At 40.3% G+C, this 18,916-nt stretch overlaps 1 protein-coding gene across 1 annotated transcript in view; it reads right to left on the bottom strand.

Moving 5' to 3' along the window:
• LOC309602178 (netrin receptor UNC5D) overlaps positions 1-18,916 on the bottom strand; it is a gene marked incomplete at both ends in the record, with an annotated part of 167,305 nt that overhangs the window by 6,958 nt on the left and 141,431 nt on the right. The window contains 3 exons of the mRNA XM_082335565.1: positions 2,817-2,966; positions 6,520-6,747; positions 8,441-8,609. Of these exons, the coding sequence (XP_082191691.1) occupies positions 2,817-2,966; positions 6,520-6,747; positions 8,441-8,609 (547 nt within the window). The remainder of the gene's footprint in view (positions 1-2,816; positions 2,967-6,519; positions 6,748-8,440; positions 8,610-18,916) is intronic.

Raw genomic sequence — 18,916 nt, 5'->3', positions numbered from 1 at the left:
TGATGCCACGCTTTTACATGATGATTTATTCATCTCTTCAAGCCTTCAAGCAGGATCTTTACTTATCTGAGAAATCATTAACATAAATCTTTCCTCATCGTACTATCTATCTGCTAATGGTTTCATTTGGTGGACCAAATAGACAATTATGAAATAGCCTCTTTTCAGTCCTTCTTGACAACCAGAACAGCCAGCTTGGTTTTAAAGCATGGTACGTAGGAGAGAAAACAAGTAAACACTGGAAGAAACTCCACATGAAGAAATAGATTCTTTTATATATAAAGAGGCTGGAACCAAATCAGAGCTGTCAACAGAGTTGGGACATTTCATGAAACATTTCCCTGAGAGGGAAACACAAAGCCAGCGAAGTTGTTCTGCAGTTTCTGTTAGAAACAATTATTATATTTCTCAGCTGTCTCCAAGTCATCCAAACTATACTCAATTATAAAATGCAAATATTTATTTGGCTTCAGTATCAGCACTGTGGCAGACCATGCTGTCAGCAGAGGTTTTGCACATGCTTCTCTCTAACCCCGAGCGGCTGCCGAGAGAACGGGTCATGTGCCTGCTATGCTCAAAATCTTGAGCAGGTCTGCCATTCTGTGCCTGCCTTAAAGCAAGCACAGCACTTAAGCATTCTTCTGTGGGTTATGGCTCCCTCATGTGACTTTTTATTTTTTGTTTTTTATCTTGCAGCAAGAAATTTAATAGCTACTTTGGACTGTGCCACTTGCATTAGATTCAGCAAAGTGAGGTCCTTGCAATGCGTGAAGATTAATATAGAGAAATTTGCATTGGCTGTCATGTCTTGTTTTAACAGCATCCTGCCGTTCAGTTTTGACTGGAAACTCTAGACTATTACTTGCCAACGGAGAACAAAAATACCTGAGTTTAATATACCACAAGCAATACGTTTATTCATGAAGTTGTACACAGCATTAAGAAAAGTGCTGAACCGCACACAAAATATTTTGAAGCCTCTGAGTCACTCTCAGAACTTTGCATGCACCAGGGACTCACAACCAGCAAAGGAGGTAATGCCTCAAAGAAATAACAACTCTACAGAAATTATCAGGCAGAAATAATCCTCCCCGAATTCGTAACTACAAAGAAACACGGAGACTAGAGTAGCGAAACCTCTTTCTTTGGTTATCAGCAAAGTTGTTTGCAGACAGCACAGTACGTATTGTGTTCTGCAGGCCATTTTTCTGATTTATCATACCACAGTGTGATTTGGGTTCTTAGGGTCTATTCCTCCTTACGTAGTTGCAATGCCTTTCTCCAGGAGTCTTAGCAAACACTATAAACAGTAATTTCTACTGAGTCCAATATAGGGGAGTGAAAGTGTTCCTCCCTGAACGGTTTTATATTCTGTTACTAGAGCTATTTAAAGAAGTTGTGTTGATGCCAGGAAAGTCTCGGGAATTTTTCACCAAAGTAACGTGGTGTTTTAGAAGCAGTCGCCATGGCGAGACAAGTTCAATTAAAACTTGATTTTTTTTCTCTTGTACACTGGACACGTAACTAATACGCGTTCTGCACGATGGGCCTGTGGAAGGCGGTTTGTCTGCCTTCAATGCAGTCAGAAGAGACTGACGTAAGGTAATGCTACATATAGTTAGTTCAAATCTATCAAGCGGTTATTAGAAAGCAGCCTTCAGAAAACAGACTCTTTCTAAATGGCGCTTTGAGGTTGAATTTTAGTCTATCATGCAGATTTATTCTCCAGGATTGGACAAGGGATCAAGAGACAATAAATTAATCAAAGAATGGAGCTGTGTTTATCACATGGTATGAGGCAAAACTCAATTTGTTGTATTAAGAGAAAACTCCCATGATTTTTTTTTTACTGCTCAGGAAGGTACTAGTTTTGATAGGTATTTGATATGGTAATAGGGCATCCTAATACTGATCGGTTTGTCTTTAAAAATGCAGTTAAGTGAGTAGAATAAACAAAATACTTAAAAGCAAGCAGTTCTTCATATGAAGCTGAAAATGATGCGGTTTCTTTCAGGTCTTAAGATGTAGCATAAATTATCCTTTTATTCTTAATGACAGAAGAATTTATCTGGGTATAGATCAGGGTTTCTAAGTTTCAGAGCCCATTACACTCATGTTTTGGAGAACACAGCAACACAATTAAAACATCTTTTTTGCCAAAATACTGAACAATGCAAAACTCTCTCTCTGTGCTTCTGGGAAAAGGGAGATGATATAGTCTCATTAAGTTCTGCATTTTAAAAGACCAGCCCACTCTATGTGCCAGCACATGGCTTATAATTTCCAGTAACCAATACACTTAGACATTCTTCTTTTGTTTTGATTTTTACTTTGCTGTCTTCAACAGCCTCTTTAATTAACGTACAGAAGAAATAATTTGCTCTTCCTCAGTTCTAATTCTTAGTATATACATGCTGTAATTTGAACTCGTGACATTTAAATTGCTTACCTTTAAATGTCATTTTCAGCCATATATTCATAGTTATATTGAAATGAGAATGACAAACATATGAAAAACACCTTCATGAGCAATAAATTTTAACAAGAATATAGGCCTTCCATCGGAGGTCATTGAAATGAGGAAAAGTTCAAGCTTGCATTTTTGTAAAATGACAAATTTACAGCATTCTGTTATACAGGTGAAGTCTGTGTTTGTCAAAAGCATAAGGCAATGCATTTTTGTGGCGTACTCAAGAGATTAAAACCACACCTTTCAAAAATAAAAGGAACCATTGCCCTATTTGGGTTGTGCCTATACCCGTGAGAATTCTTACTTCCCCTGAATTCAAATGTAAACAAAAAAATGTGACAAGTACCTGACATGCAGTAAATGGTTTAATTCTCCAAAGGAAAGGAGGGATATCAAGGACAGATATCTGAAGACTGAAGGTATTCCCTTTGAAATGCAGAAGTTTTGGTTCCTCCAGTAATTGTCCTCCTTGGAGTCTTTCATCCGAAACCACTTCCTGCAATGGCAGAGGAGGAAAGAATTTTTTCAGTGTTAGGAACAAATACCAAATCTCATGAAAATCCATCTTTACGAAAGGTGCCTAGTGCACCTACAGCATTATCAGGGTACAGCAGTGGAGTATTTCTCTCACGAGCCGGATGAAGGGCATTGGCGCTCATATTTCACCACTGGAGTTAAAAGGCTGGTTAGGCACCGTCAGCTCTGTTTCCGTGTACGTAATGATGGTACTTGTGACACTGAATTTTCTTGTTGGCTACCTCAGTGTCCATACCCGCATAACTTCAGACTAGGAGCGCAGTGCTTGAGAAGGAAACTTGAAGGGTATTGCAACACAGTAGTGGCTGTCTTCACGTTTTGGGGTTTCAAGTCAAAGCCAGCCAGTTTTCTTTTTTACTGAAAGTTACTCAAGTTTGATTGCTGCTCTTGTATTGCATCCCACAGGATCGCTATTACAAAGGAGAAGTTTACCAGCAGTTCATGACCCAGAGCGCTCTCTAACGTCAGCATGAAGAGGGAAGCAAGACTATGTCAGCCCATTTCCAGGTAAGGCTATTTCCCTCCAAAGAGGGAAATGGAAACGGGTTAAACTGTGACATCGTTGTAATTTAGTCCCTCTTCTGTTCTGGAATAACACAACTATCCTTGGTATTTCAGTTAAGCTTTTGAATAAAAAGCTCCTACAGGTTGTGTCTAGTATTCCTTAAACACTTGACATACAAAGCTCAGCGAGATATTTACTTAACGGACTAAAAGGAAGATAGACAACGTAAGGCATGCTTGGGGAATGGTCCGCTCAGTTGCAGATTAAGTCGAGAGCAGTTTTGGTGAGAAAGTCCTCTCAGGACTTTAAAGAGCACTGAAAGAAACGCACCAAGTGTACACATTAGACAAAATGCTTCGGTTTCATTTCTCCTCTCTTGGACATTTTCAGAATTACTAGAGCAATCTTGGAAGGGCTGACTTCGAGCAGGAATTTGCACTACAGCCCTCTAGAGGTCTGTTCCAACCTCCGTTTTTATATAATTCTGTGAATTTAAAGCATAATAGTAAAAAAAATCACCCCTGCCTGTACTTACGCAATGTTTATTCCTGTGCTGTTACAGTAAAAATACTAGCGAGGAAGGAAAGCTTGCAGAAGTCTTTAAAAATCAGCTAGCAAGCAGTCTTTCAAAATTACCTTTCTTTATCCACATACATTATATAAAATCTGTGTACATCGAAGAGGTTTAGTGCTTGTCAGTAGCAAAGTTATTGTTAGAAGAGCTACTGGAATTGTTGTGACCTTCTGAAAGTGTAATGGCTGCTAGAGCGTTCTGAAACTATAATAATGGATTTCTGTTATAAACCAATTTACAGGCATTCAGTTTGTTTTAACTCCTGATGGCTGGGTTTATATGAAAGAAGGAGTAAGAAAGGAGACTTTAGTTTTTGATTTTCCACAGCAAAGGGAGTAGCTTATTTCATAACTATTTTCAACATTTCCCTGAATGTGTTGGATTTTTTTTGAAATACATTTTAGTCATATAAATACTGCTCTACCTTTAATAATGCATATGGTCCGTAATTCCACAAGCATCAGCAGGACTACAGCAAAATACAAAATACAAAGGGCTTGGTTCTTTTATCTTTTGAGATCCAAGAGTTTCCCAACACACTAAGAATTGCATAAAAGGCAGAGTCATCTGTTAGAAAATTAAGGTAAGTTTTCACACAGGGACAAAGTGAAAAAGCAAGAACTTCGTATCTCATGCAGGACTGCACTGTAAAGGATTAACAGCGTCAAACAAAACTTGGTAAGCCCAACTCCAGTACTTTATCCAAAGAAAATCTGTATTTTCCATGTTCACCACTTAATATTTACACTAGCATGAAACTGATGCAGCATGCTTTTAAGGGAAGCATAATTTCATAAATACACAGTTGTCTCATTGTGTACAAACACCCTGGTCTGATTTCTGTGAATGCAGAAAACTGGTAATTATTCTTCTAACCATTTTCTACAGAAAAGCAACAAGTAACTTTGAAATCTTACTTATTTTAATGTGCATTAAGAAAAAAAAATAAGCCAGTCTCCTCCATTGTTTTTCTGAATATCACAGTAATTTGAGAAACAAGACGGTACAGTCAAATCAGGCTGCTATGGGTGAGGGCTTTTGTGGTTCGTTTGTTTTTTTTTTAAATTTAATATACTGAAGGTAAAATTCAGCATGAATGAATCGCTGAAAGAGACTGCACCATGTTGTATGAAGTAGTGTGAAAAAAAATAAATGGTTGCTCTGAATAAGATTAATCTCCTTTATTTCCCTCTTGTGGGCCTCTTTCATAGTTGTGTTGCACAATTTTGTGGAGTTTTTTTCTCTGTATTTAAAAGTTCCAAAGATTTTTGTACATTTTTTTATAAACCTGCTGCACAATACTAAATGCATGCAGGCAGGGCGTAACTGATGCAGAGTCGCTAAAGGCATCAGGCGATACAGGTTTATATTAACTGAATGTATGACTCAAAGGTACTTGCATGTGTTCGCAAATGCCCAAAAGAAGGAATTTGGGCCTCTGAATTTCAGGCAGACTCATCCAGGAAAATACTGGTAACCCACGAATTCTGTAAGTGTTATAAAGGGTATAATTACAAAGCTATTGTAAGTGTTCAACAATCCTTTCAGTGGCTTTGCTTTTATTAGAAGCACATAGACATTAGTGCGAGCTTCATTAAGATTCATGTTTCTATTCTGTATGATAGGAAAAGGAAGCAAAAATTCATCTGTCACAACTGTCTTCATTTCAGTTCCCAAAAGAAAACCGTTTTGTTAAAGCTTCTGAGTTTACTAAGGCTGCAAAAGGCAGTGAATTTCATTGTTTTGTCTTGGAATACCATGTAGAAAAATCATGCTAATTTTAATCGCCACTTGGGGATTGTTTTGTGGTTTGGTTGGTTTTTTTTTTAAAGGGGAAATGCACGATTATAATTCAATTTTTGTTTAAAAAGACGGTGAGGCAATCTCTTTCTTCTTGCTCAAACTGTAAAAAGGAGAGGAAATCCTGAACTGACTAATGACAGCGTGAGGGTAATGAGCGTGATAAATACTATACATCGAATGATAATGACTTACATTTTCTGCTGGTAGTGGAGTAGCACTCGGCTCCAGATGCAAGCGAGCTCTGCCTGTCCCCACGTAGCAGCCACGGCACCGAGCCCAACACTTTGCTTATCAGCTGTAGCTTTGTGCTGTGTTAACCATGGCTACGTGGGTTTTGGTTAGCCTAGAACGTGGGCAGAGTGGGTTTCCATCTGCCTGGCAAACACTGAAAAGACAGTTTGGCTGTCCTAAAGCTCTTGCAGCGTAAATCCACGAGTGAAACAACGGTGCAGAGAAATTAAGGGACTTCGAATAAGTCATGCAGCAGTGGCATAAAAAAAATACAGTATTCTCATTTGTTTGAGTTCTAGACTATTGCTGCTGCCCAGGGACTGTCCCCAGGAATCAAGGAATGTTAGTTTTCTATGGGAAAAATAACTAAAACCAAATTAACGAAGTGAAACCATTTACCTGAAATGCACAAGGTGTGTTATCCATACAATATACTCTCAGATTGTAATCCAGAGAATTGCAAGACAGGCAGCCAAAAACCGCTACTTTCAGCTGTCGAACGGCACAGTCGGAGATCGGTTCTCCAATAAGAGCATAAGTTCCAAAGCTGTTTAAGAGAATGTGACAGGCATAAGGATCCAACAGGCAGTAGCAAGAAGTAGTTTCCTCTTCCACAGACATCACTTCCTGCAAAATGAAATTCAGGACAATAGGAGTCATGACATTATTTGTTTATTTTTATTCAACTGGAATGTAAAGTATTTCTGAGAGCCAGTCTGCACACTCTTTACTCATGTCGACCTCAGGGAAGGGGAGAAGGTACACTACCTGTACGAGTAAATACTCCCAGTTTAGCCCTGAGTCAGCACTAGGATTTATGGCAATATATTGTGCAGAATTCAATGTGTACAGCATATAATAATAATGATGATGATGCGTAAGCAATTTTAGCATCTTTTTTCAAGTGCTCTTGACTTTCTAGCTAATTTTTTTTCCCAATGTCAAGTTAAGAAATTACCGTGAAGAGTAAAGTCAATAAGCAAGCCTTGAACAATAGCTGGTATTTGACTTCCTTTCAGAACATCCATTACAGTTATGTTTACCTTCATCAAAAAACTACCTATCCCACTCTTTTGCCTCTCACGCTTAGTTGTGCACTACGGTATCATTAGATGAGGTATCTGAGCCATCTACAGCCCGGTGTTACACTCCTCATTAACGCCAGGGTGTTGGTAACCAACGCTGATGGAGCCGACTGAGTATTGAGCGCAGCTGAAGTAGGAAAACTAAGCTGAACTTGACATGGTTTAAACGAGAGCAACAGCCACCACAGTGGTTTAGGAAAAGGATAGTGAGTTATGGTCTCCATGAATGCTTTAACTACTGTTTTTTTCTCCTCACAATGCAATGAACCAAATAGTTCCAGCAGCAGCAGTGCAAGAAAATCTGATCGACGATGGCTTTGTGTCTAGTGACTGGGTTTGCGGTTCTAGTAACATGTCCAGCGAACATCTTATAGTCAGGAAATTCAGCTCCTTTCTGTCCTGTGTGGATTTCTGTGATGTTGAATAACAATTGGGTTCATGCTTTAGCCATCCCTTCAGGAGTATTATTAGTAGGCTGTCTCCCCAGATGATGCAGAAAGTTTAATATGTTTGAGACTGCTGCCTACCAAGCAGTTTCAGTCAAAGATGGCCAGGGGGCTTAAAAAAATGCAGGTGGACAGACACAAATGATTAAATGCCCATGTCACGAATGCACAAAGCTTAATTTCCCCAGTAAATCAGGACTAGAAAATACACTTTCAACTAAAAAAGTGAAATATTTCATTTAATGTACCCTAATCCTTCAGAGGTTATGAGCACAGGTTGATCACTGAATGCCCATTAAAATGACAAGTACAAAGAGACAAGATTTTTAAATCAGGAGGATCCTTCTACGTTAAAAAAAACCTAAACTTGAAGTGCATATTTTTAACCAGTTCCATAACTTTCTTTAAGTCACGATAAATTCTTGCGTGCATATAATGATCTGTTCTGACATGAGTCTCCTTGGTAGCTACGATCTATCAAAACCATGTTTTTAAAAGTAAATGACTACTGGCTCCATTATTACGTGATCTGAGAAAATGAATACTTTCTCATGGCACATGGGCTAGATCATAAAGTTGACCCTTTTCGCACATCTTGGTAAAGTAGTTGAAAATAGTTTAACTGCTTCTTAACAAAATGCAAAATCTTATTTTTTTTTTTAAATTATTTCTTTAAGATGACTGTTTCTATCACTTCTATAATCTTTGACCTGCGCCTGTGTGAATAAGAGTAATGATGTTTCCATCGTTAGTACAGCCTTTTAAGCGGGAGCGGAAGTCTAAACTTACCTCCCATTTTCCTTGCTGTGTCCTTTTTTTCAAGTGAATGTTCCAGTGCTCTGAATTTACTTCTGCGCAGTGTGGTATCGTCAAGGCAAAGGGGGTGCTGACGGAGAAATCTGAGGGCCCACAAGTTACTTCTGGTCCTAGAAGAACATCTGTGCCTTCTGGCTGTAGGCTTGGGGGGGAGGGGGGGGGAGACAATAACATCTGTCAGGCTCTTTTTAATAAGGAGTGAAAATTTACTTTAACGGCAAATTTTAAAATATTTTAGTTAAAATCTGAGCACCTCACTCATCTGTTACAGAAACGGATAAGCAAGCCAATTACTGTGCTAATTTTCATGTAGAAGCAGTAGCTGGAAATGAAACAAAACTGTTAGGCCACATCTACCCAAATCATTGGCTGGTCAGTTTAGGATTCTGGTCTTTAAAATACATTTCAATTTGCTTAAACCAAATACAACACTAAAATTGCTCTATGCAAGTAAGCCTTGCTTTACGCACCAGCTGGTAGTATTACCATCTAATTCTGCCTTCAAAGACTGTCATCAACAATATTTTTACAGTAGCGAAGATAAAACAAATCATGGTTTAAAAACAGTGTGTCATAAATTTTTCCAGATTGAGTGTGATCTCCCTGGTTTGAAAACACATTTATATTCTGCAGAATGAACAAGCTAGGTAACTTATAGCAGACATCGGGGACAGAGCGGCTTTGCTTAAATTTAGAGCTCTGCAAAGTTGGTATGTGCACGTGGGCTCCGTTACAGTCCAGGGGGGCCCCAGCAGCACCACCGAAGCCTAGGGATTCATCTCATCTGAACGTAATCACCTATGTTTGGTTAGATCAACTGCTTGCTACGTTACAAAGTGAAGTATCTGACAAGAATCTTCTTTTCTTTCATTCAAACCTAAATTTAACCCTGTCCCATGTAAACGTGCTTTCCTTACCTCTTATAATAAACACCTGTGCAGAGCCAGTGACAAAGTGGATGAGACTCACTTCGTAGACATTAAAGCTAGCAACTGAAACATCTTGTCCTGTTTGCGTGGTTTGGGGTTTTTTCTTACCCTGCAATCTTTCATCTGGGTTGTATGTTCCCAATTTTTGGCTTCTAAATTACTGGACATGTAGTTCACTCTTTAAGCTTCACTCTAAATTAAGCAAGCTTCACTCTAAATTGGTGAATTGGTGTTTCCAAGATAAAAATAAGGGGAAGAACCTCAACCAAGATATAAAAATATAAATAAGATGATACAATAATAAAACTGAGATATAAACAAGGGGAAAATCCCTGCTTAAAAACTAGGATATACTCCCACTGCCATGGCACAAGCTAACAGCAGCGTTGCCCTTCGAGCTCTGCACTGGCAGCATGGCAACAGCCCGACCATCCCGTAGTGCCTGCGCCGAGCCCGGTGCTTCACGGCTGTCCTGTTAAATTCTGTTACCCAAGCCTACGTGGGTAACACATTTCAGTGAACGTAGCTCGCCCTACTTATGTGTGGCCCTGCACTTACATCAATCAGGTTCCAACCCTGCAAACTGACTTTGCACATCCAGCTACCATCACCTGGGGGTAGCACTCTAACTGTAATAGTAGGTGCTCTGAAAATGCAGTTAAAAATACCGTTCTTGCTAAAGACTTGAAAAGTTCCAACAACTCCAGTGGCATCCCTTACTAAAGACTACACGTACAAGTATCTGTGAGATGAAGACTGGAGTGAAAAAAAAAAAAAAAAGGACACAACATGCTAACAAAAAAAGGCCAATTCTGCTTTTTCTTTTTCAAGTGTCATAATAATAAATGTTCCCTAAGCCTCAGTGCTTCTAAGTGTCTGTAGGATTCTCAGGCTAAAAAAAATCAAAGCACAAACACAGCCTCTACTGGAGCTGCCATGTTCCTCTTGAGCAGCGAGTGCCTGAGAGGGGGAGGGCAGAGGAGAGCGCAGAAGGCAGGCAGCGCTTGCAGGCCTTGCTGCAGCAGAGCAGCTCGGCCGTGGCAGCAGTCTGGCCACGTTGGGAGACACATGAGAGTGTGTGTTTTGCTGAACTGATATCAGGAGGACTATTCCAAGCAAACTGTTCAAGCAAAAAAACTACTTGCTTCTGCTTATGCCTATGAATAACAATTTTTCACAACTCCTCCATTGCTAGGAAAACACTGGTTTTGCACAAAATACCATCACTTAACACCAACCGCTGCTACCCTTTACAAATGGTTATTTGATTTCCTTAAAAAGAAAACCTTCCAGCAGTTACCCCAAATCACCTCTCTTTCCAGCTAATTTAAGAAATCATCCAGTTACTTACAAACACAAAGAAAAATGTCTCAGAATTATTAGAAACCCTCAAGCCAACTTTTATACATATTTACTTTTCAGTAAGTTCTTCAGTTCATACGATTCCTCTCTGCTGAACCTCGGCAAAGCTGGTGCGTTCTACTTCCTTAGCTGTTCCCATGCAGCTGCAGGAGGGGTAACAAAAGTGTATTTCCAGAGAGCGAGTCAAACCTCAGTTATTCAGCTTGGTTGGTGCATTTCTCTCTCTCCCAACACACAGGTCCTTTGCCAAGTGGCTGCTGCTGACAAATGCATAAAATACAGGGAGGGTGTGGAGGTGGTGGTGGTGGTGGGATTTTGCTAAAGTTACCTCCAGTACAAAGCTTGACAATCCATCTTCAATAACGGGAGCAAAATATAGGTTATTTTGTTTTCAGCACAACACCCTTAAGAGGTGTGAATCCAGAGTTTTAGTTACGCTACTGGTGATGATTCCCATCAGAAATAGCTCCAATTTTCCAAGCCTCAAGAATGAAACAAAGCACAACTATACAAAATACAAAAAGAAATAACATCAATAGTGGTAGGAGAGTCCTGGTGGCAGCCGAACAAAGCTGATGTGAAAGACGACTGGGAGACTATGACTGCAGTCTACCCAGTGCCCTCCCACCCACCTCATTTAAACAAAATTAAAAAATAAAAATAATGAAAAGGCCAGAGTCACTGAAATAGTGTAGGCTCTGGTCAGAGCCCCTGGCAGCCGTCCAGGGTCACTCTGTACAACTGCTGATGGCCCACAGCACGGAGGGACGCGTGTGAATGACCAATGACAGAACGGAGCTATTTAATTGCTTTTAGAGAATCATTCCCCTCGTAGAACATATTGGACAAACATATGGGAGTTCTGGGAATTATTTAATGCCAAATGAACTGAAATCAGTTAATTAGATGAACCCTCGCACTTGTTGCAAGTAGCAAGAGCCTTTCTGTGTAATAACTGACATGGTATTAAGAGTCTCAGGCAGTTCTGAGCCATTTATTAGGCAAGGCGGGAAAGGGAAACATTGCCGAATGCAAGTATTTAATATTCCCATTATTGCAAGGTAAAACAAATCACTAACCAGATCTGTCCCCTCAAATCCATCAAAATCAAAGGTCTGTAAGTTTTCCCGTAAAAGAAATTCAAATAGACACTATTACTGAGCAAAAAATAAAATATCATAGAATCGTTAAGGTTGGAAAAGACCCTTAAGACCATCGAGTCCAACCGTTAACCCAGCACTGCCAAGGCCACCACTAAACCATGTCCCCAAGCACCACATCTCCCCCGCTTTTAAATCCCCCCAGGGATGGGGACTCAGCCCCTGCCCTGGCAGCCTGGGCCAGTAAGAAAAATGTTTTTTCTAAAAATACTATACTGGAAAGAAACACTAGGAATTTCACCCCACAATATTTTGCCTTCTACAAAGTACTAGTAAAGAGCTTTCTTGCATTTAGAAATAGTTTAGAAGTTGCTGCTAGAGGGACATTTGTACCTGAAGCCAGAATACTAAGAAAATCTTATGGGGAGGGAGAGGTGTGGTACCACTCGGAGCCCCGTTCACGTCGGCTGCAAAGCAGCTGGTTGTGCGCCTGTCAGCCTAACCTAAAGCAGCAGCACATCATGCTACAAATGCTAGCGGTTCCTGTCACTTTGTGCTGGTGTGGTGGTACCAAGGTGTGCATTCCATCCCAAAGCACTGCTCCGTTAAAATTCCACGTTGGAATACTGTGAAGGTTAACTGGAGAAGCAAGGAACTGAAGAGGAAACAATGCTGAGTGTCCCATTTTTTTCTGGACTCAATGAATTTCAGAGAAGAATTTAATATTTGCCTTTCAGTACTTACTCTCCCGGTGGCTCATCATAAGCATCTGCAACAGAGAAGCTAACGGCCTAACAGGCTCCTAAATGAACCGTGATACCTGGGAAGCGAAGACCGTCTGCTAATGAACACATCTGTGCCTGGAGTCTGCATTTCTCCTTGCAGTTCACTCCTTGGATGGCAACAATATTTGCTTTCAGACTGCTGCAGACACTGAAATACTGTTTTTTTTCCCTCCCCTTTGCACCGACACTCATACAAATGAACATGATGGAAAAACAGCAAAATAAATTCATGGTTAAAAAAATCAATTTAAAAAAGGAACAGCATGATACTTAAGTTATATACCCTTCAAGCCTGCAGTTTACAGCTGTGGGTTGCTTTTGTGAGAAGAGAAAATTTTGCCTTTGGAAAATAAAGGTACATTATTTGTCACATTCATATACCACATTGCGTGTAAATGCATACATTTATGAAGCTTTGATTTTTCAAATTATATAATTACAAAATATGTTTAAGCCTGGGCAAGACTGGTTTCATTCTGTGTAGGCAATCTCCAGTGTGTGCATACCATGTATTATCTGTATAACATATATATACTACGTTGGACACTCCAAGTTAAATGCACATCAGACATACATTCCACTTTTCATATTGTGCATCCAAATGTGTTCAATTACCATTAAACCGTCACATTTCTGCTAAATTCCTACAACTCAAAAAGAGAAAGGAAACGGGGGGAGCAGTAACACTAGACCTGGTCTTCTCAGTCCTCTCCGTTTTCTTTTCTCCTATTTTTCCACTCTCTAATGTTCCCAATCTTATTTTGACTGTATGGTTGGAATCTCTGAAAACCATTATTTTACAGTATTTTCATAATCACTGCGTCTCAGTTATGCTTTTTTCTAATATTTAGAATATAGAGGCACATTCACAATACAAAGTTTAGTCAGTAAGTTTTTGTATGATACTAACCAAAGACACCAATACACTTGTTGTGCAACTCCCGACTTTCTGTTTGATGGAAGAATGCAGTGTGAGGGTTTCTGTATATTCAGGGACCCAAATCTTTACAGTTTATACCAGCACACATAAAGAAAAAATAATTTGTTTATACTGTAGGTGACTAAATGGTCATCTTAATTAAGAATCACTTTGGCTATCTACACGGTGTTCCAGCATAGCTCTGCGTAGTCTTTCTGGCTTAAGTATGAAATCAGAATTATGCAAGGAGGCGAGAGACATCTCACACTAATTCTCGCTTGGGCCAGAATCAATAGCTTTGTTGTTTCTTTCACAAACATCAATAACCTGTACTTTCTGCCAGCATCAAAGCGTGCGTATGGTGTTTGAAGGTTGAGCTTAGCTATTTTTCTCTGTAAGCAGTCCTTCAGCGGTTCTTTACCAAATCCTAGCTGCAAGAAGCACCCTAGAGGATCCATGCCATGAAGCCCACGTATGTGTCCCTAAGACTTTCTGGTTCGGTGTCTTTTTGGAGGACCCACCAGTGCCATCACTGATTTGTTCAGTGACACGAGACACTAAGGAATTTTCAAACCTGAATTCGATTTCTGTTTAGGATACAGTGAGTTTTTCATTCCACGGCGGATTATATCAATTTACAGCAAAGCGAGCTGATAATCTCATCACAGGATCTGTAGTGCACAGACAGGGATTTTCCCCCCCCCACTACAAAGCGACAGTGAATTCAGCGTAGCCCTATCAGATCCCATATCATCTCTCTTCCTGTGGCTTTTAATGTGTATCTCATACCAACCTACCTCAACAGCTAAGTGACTAGAAGCGACAGCTAGCCCACTAGTCCTAAATAATCTAAACCTGAACAGTAGGATCCTTCTTCTCTCACACACATTTGAGATGCGTAAGGTACCAACTATGGTGAGTTCAAAGCTCTGCAAGAACACCACAGGACTTCCTTCTTGTGTGCGTCTGCTGATCCAGTTAACTTTGGTATTAAATTAAATTCCACTGATTACCATATGATGTGGACAGTGTTTCATTCAGAAATTATGGCTTGAGCTACTTAATTTTTCATGGTGCTACATCTTCAACTTGTGAAGTAAAGAAAACCTATCCTCTTTCTCTAATCCACTGGTTTACTCTTCCTCCACATCCCAGCACCACTGTGCCTGTCCAGATGGACAGTCACCTCCATGTCAGGGACACCTGCATGACAGAGCGGGTGCTTGCACGGCAGCTCTGCAGCGTGCTGCAGGACTTCCCTCTCTCACCTTCCACGGACGCGCCCCAGTCAGGCGCTGATTCGGAACGGCTGGCGTTCCCTCCCAGCCCCGGATCTCGGAAGCCCACGGGCCACGAAGGAGGAGGCTCCCTGGATGTCAGTGCAGTCTGCAGCTGCTACAAAAGTCTGCCTTATTCCGCCCAGTTCAGATGGGTGAAAGACACATCAATCTTGCCTCAACTACGTGAAGAAAAAAAATACAGCGGGGGGGGGGGGGGGGGGGGGGGGGAGTTTGCTTTTGTCACACTTTATAGAATTTCACTTTAAATAAGAAGGAAAAAATCTCCCTGTGATAATCTTCAGTTTGGTTTGCTGCCTCTGCTTCTGCCCACAAAAAAGGAAAACAGTAGGCAAAATTTGCTGCTTGTTTTTAATTAACCTATTTTAATTCATTTCTGCAGAACCCTGGCAGATAAAACAGCTGGGCGTTTTTTTCTTCCTTCCTTTTACATATCTTAATCTTTCATTGAAAATGATCAAAAACCTACGGCAGCAGATGGGGATGGAATATGAAAGTTTTCACAAAGGAGTTCAGATATCAGAGGAGAAAAAAATAAAAATAGATTTCACTTTAAGTTTTGAAAAATATTTCCAGGCTTTAAAATTTATAGGCAGCTCTGTATCTTTCAGTTCTTAAAGGAAAATTCCAGCCAGCATTTGGCTATAAGTTATTGTCAGCAAACATTTACTGTATATGCAATTATCTTCTTCTTTCCACATCTCCTCAGATACACCCACCAATTTTCCAGTGCTTTTAGCTGAATGTATATTTAGGGTGAGGGAGATAAGAGAAATAACTGCTGTAAAGCGCTATAACCAACTCTCCTCTCTCCAGTTGTACAGACCTGCCCTTGATCAGTACTTCTAAAAACCGTCCCTCTCACAAGCACTCAAAATGAGGCCTCATCAGTGAACCACTCTTCACCTGGGACCAGCGTCTCCTGAAATTATCCTTACATTAATCAATTAAAGCATACACTACAGCTTATGCACTTAGCTCTACTTGGAATGTAAATTATGAAAGGGTAGTTTGAGAAAGCTAAGAAAGTTATTTAAGAACTTATTTTTTTTGCAAAAATATTGTTTGGAGTGCCTCACTGCAACTTGTAAAACTGGATGTGAAGGTAGGACCAGTAAATTCTGTCAGTGCACTTAGCAAACTACAGTTTGCCAGCCTCATGCAGAATTAGGAGCAACAGAAAGACTCAACATCAAAAACAGAAGAAATGCATTCAAGAGAAGATCAGATTAGAGCAAGGAAAAGAAGGTCAGAAAATATAACTGGGAAGCCTCAGTGGAACAAAGCCGCACTACAGAATTAACGAGCCGTGTTACAGAATCCGCACATACCAGATCCTCAGTGGTTGAAAGTATCATCGACACTTTTCACCGAATGGAGACATGGTCTTGTACTTGCAGAGATGCACACAAGATTCAGCAGCTGACTTCTAGGAAGAACTCAAAAAGGGGGACTGTAGAGTGCTCTTCAGTAGCTTATTTCAATTAAATAAAATTTGATTATCCCTGTCACTTTTCATCTGATAATCTCAAAAGATTTAGCCATCATTTATCCTCCAGAGAAGGGCGGCAGAGAGATTGCTTTGCCCACTGCTGAAACGCGGTTGCGCAGCAGTGTGGAGCAGTAGCATGGGACAGTTTAAGGACACAGAATACCTCGCTACTTAGAAGTTGACGTCAGGTACCGAGATGTTCCTCTAGGTTTAAATGGGGAGAGACTCTGGCTTTAATGATTTTTTTTTTTTTTTTTCTTTAAAACCATCATTATATACCTTTAGTGACAGCAGGAGGTGAGGAGTTTTGTTTAGTCGTAGAGGTAGAGCTCTGTCTAGCATAGGGAAGGGGAGGGATGCCAAGGTGAACTGTGCTGTAGAAGAGATGGAAATCGCTGTTTCTGCTGCCGGCACTAGGAGCGTATTCCTGCGAGGTCTCCTCCCGGCACTAGGCTGCCTCTACCGGGATTTGACAGAGTCACAAAATAGAGAAAACCCATTGTAAACAGTAAGCGTAAGGTGAAGTATACTTAGTGGTAATGACAACAAAGCCTTAAATGATACATCCCAGAGTCCAGTAGCACAAGTCAAAGGCTGAGCACAAGAGTTTTGAATGTTCTGTGTTTGCTGACACTTCATCTTTTAAGGGTAACATCAAGGTTCCGTAAACCAGGGGGTGAAGGAACGTACCTGAACAAAGCGTAAAAGCCAGAATGGCGGTGGCAGGCTTTCCCGAGTAACACCTCCCCGAGAAGCTAAGTGACAGCGTATATTTACCTGTGTTTTTCCTGCAAAAGGACACAAATTCCTGGAAAACACAGGCAGGAAATGGGGGCAAAACAAACCGATAGAGGAGTTTCTAGCGTATTGTTCGAACTGAAATGCTTGGATGGGGAGAGGAACTGAGAAAAGCGTTTACAACAACAGGTGGAGGTTTGATGCTGACAGTATACAGCACGACTAGTCATTAATAACACTAAAAGGTGTAGTAATTTGAGACCTATCTTAAGTATTGCTTAGTGTCTAGACAGTAACTTGAGATCAAATTCCTGGTTTTCTCTCCTGTAATTTCAGACAAGATGTTCAAGACTTAACTTCAAATGCATTTTAGTTCTTCATGTGCAACTTGAGGCTTCCCGACCCAGTGCTGGCACTGTGGGCCACTCCAGATCTCAGTCTGGCAACCAGACACATGATTTAGTTAACAAATGGTTGCACTTTTTACCCCAAGCTCTTCTAGCATTTTTCACCTCAGCTCTTAAGAGAGTAGCGCGAACCCTAGTATCATCTCTCAAGTCCCTTAAATTCACAGGGAACTTGCCAAGGACAAAATGTGAGAGTTCTCTGAAGTTTTCACTTTAGAATAAACTTACCTTAGAAACTAAATAATGCAAACTTTCACCTCATGGAAAAAAACCACCACAAACAAAAAAAATGGTCTTAGGGAAGAAAAAACAACTGTAGGTCTAAAAACGAATATTCTACCAGTCTTGACAGTTCAACACTATGGTGAGCATTTCATAAGCTTTACCTTCCCTCTGAATCCAGACAGCAGTCTGGTGAGAATGCTACGCTTTTACACTGAACAAGCTCTTCATGTGCTGCGTTACACTCCCATTACATACCAGTTTGGTAATTTTCCTCTCTGGCAGGGTTTGATCCCTTTCTAGCTGAAGGCGAGTGAACCAAGCCAGCAAACTGAACTGAACGTGGGTTCTGCTGACGTGTGGTCTGTCGGGCTCAGAGAGGGTGCAGAGCACTTTGATTCGTTATAATCCGTGTTGTGTGAATATTAAAGCCACTAGGAAGTCTTTTTATGGGAACAGCTATCAAAACCTCCTAAAACCATCTGTTTCTCTGGCCATGTTTATTCATAAAAATAAAAGGGAAGATCCATTCTAAAGCAAGTGACTTGGGGCTGAATTCATTGTCTTTCTAATGCAGAATGAAAGCAACTGAAGTGAGTACAGCGGAATCGATGCAAACACCCGCATGTGCAGCTGGCAACAGAATTTAGTGCCATGCACCTAACAGAACATTTTAAAAGTTTTAAAAGCATCTAGAAGTGAGCTAGGTTTCTTTTGTACGACAGACATTTACAACATACATGATGCACCAACATAAAAAAACCCCAATGACCTGCATTTGCTAAAGCCATAGTTCTTCTGTTTGTTTTCCTTTTTTTCCTTCTTGTCTTTGAAATAAATATGGCAGAGCTGAAACCTTGAGAACCTCAGAGAACTAACTTGTCTATTTATGAAAGACCACCAGTATTTCAAACATCACCTTCCTGTCCCACCAGATGCAATGTTGAAAAAAAAAACCCTAAGGATCAAAGTGCAATTTAATTTCTACTGTTCATCAGCTGGTGCTGGCAAATCAAGCTGGGGAACAGATTTTAATGGTGATTTATAAAACAAAGTAATTTAAGAAATGGTCATGAGCATTCACTTATTTGCATCATCTAGGCTACCAAACATCCATCATGAAGTAAAATCATAGACTCGTTTAGGTTGGAAAAGACCTTTAAGACCATCAAGTCCAACCGTTAACCCAGCACTGCC

Source organism: Platalea leucorodia (assembly GCF_965183815.1).
Source record: "Platalea leucorodia genome assembly, chromosome: Z".
Lineage (NCBI taxonomy): Eukaryota > Metazoa > Chordata > Aves > Pelecaniformes > Threskiornithidae > Platalea > Platalea leucorodia.
The sequence above is the reverse complement of the archived record's forward strand: the minus strand, read 5'-3'. Positions and strand labels throughout refer to the sequence as shown.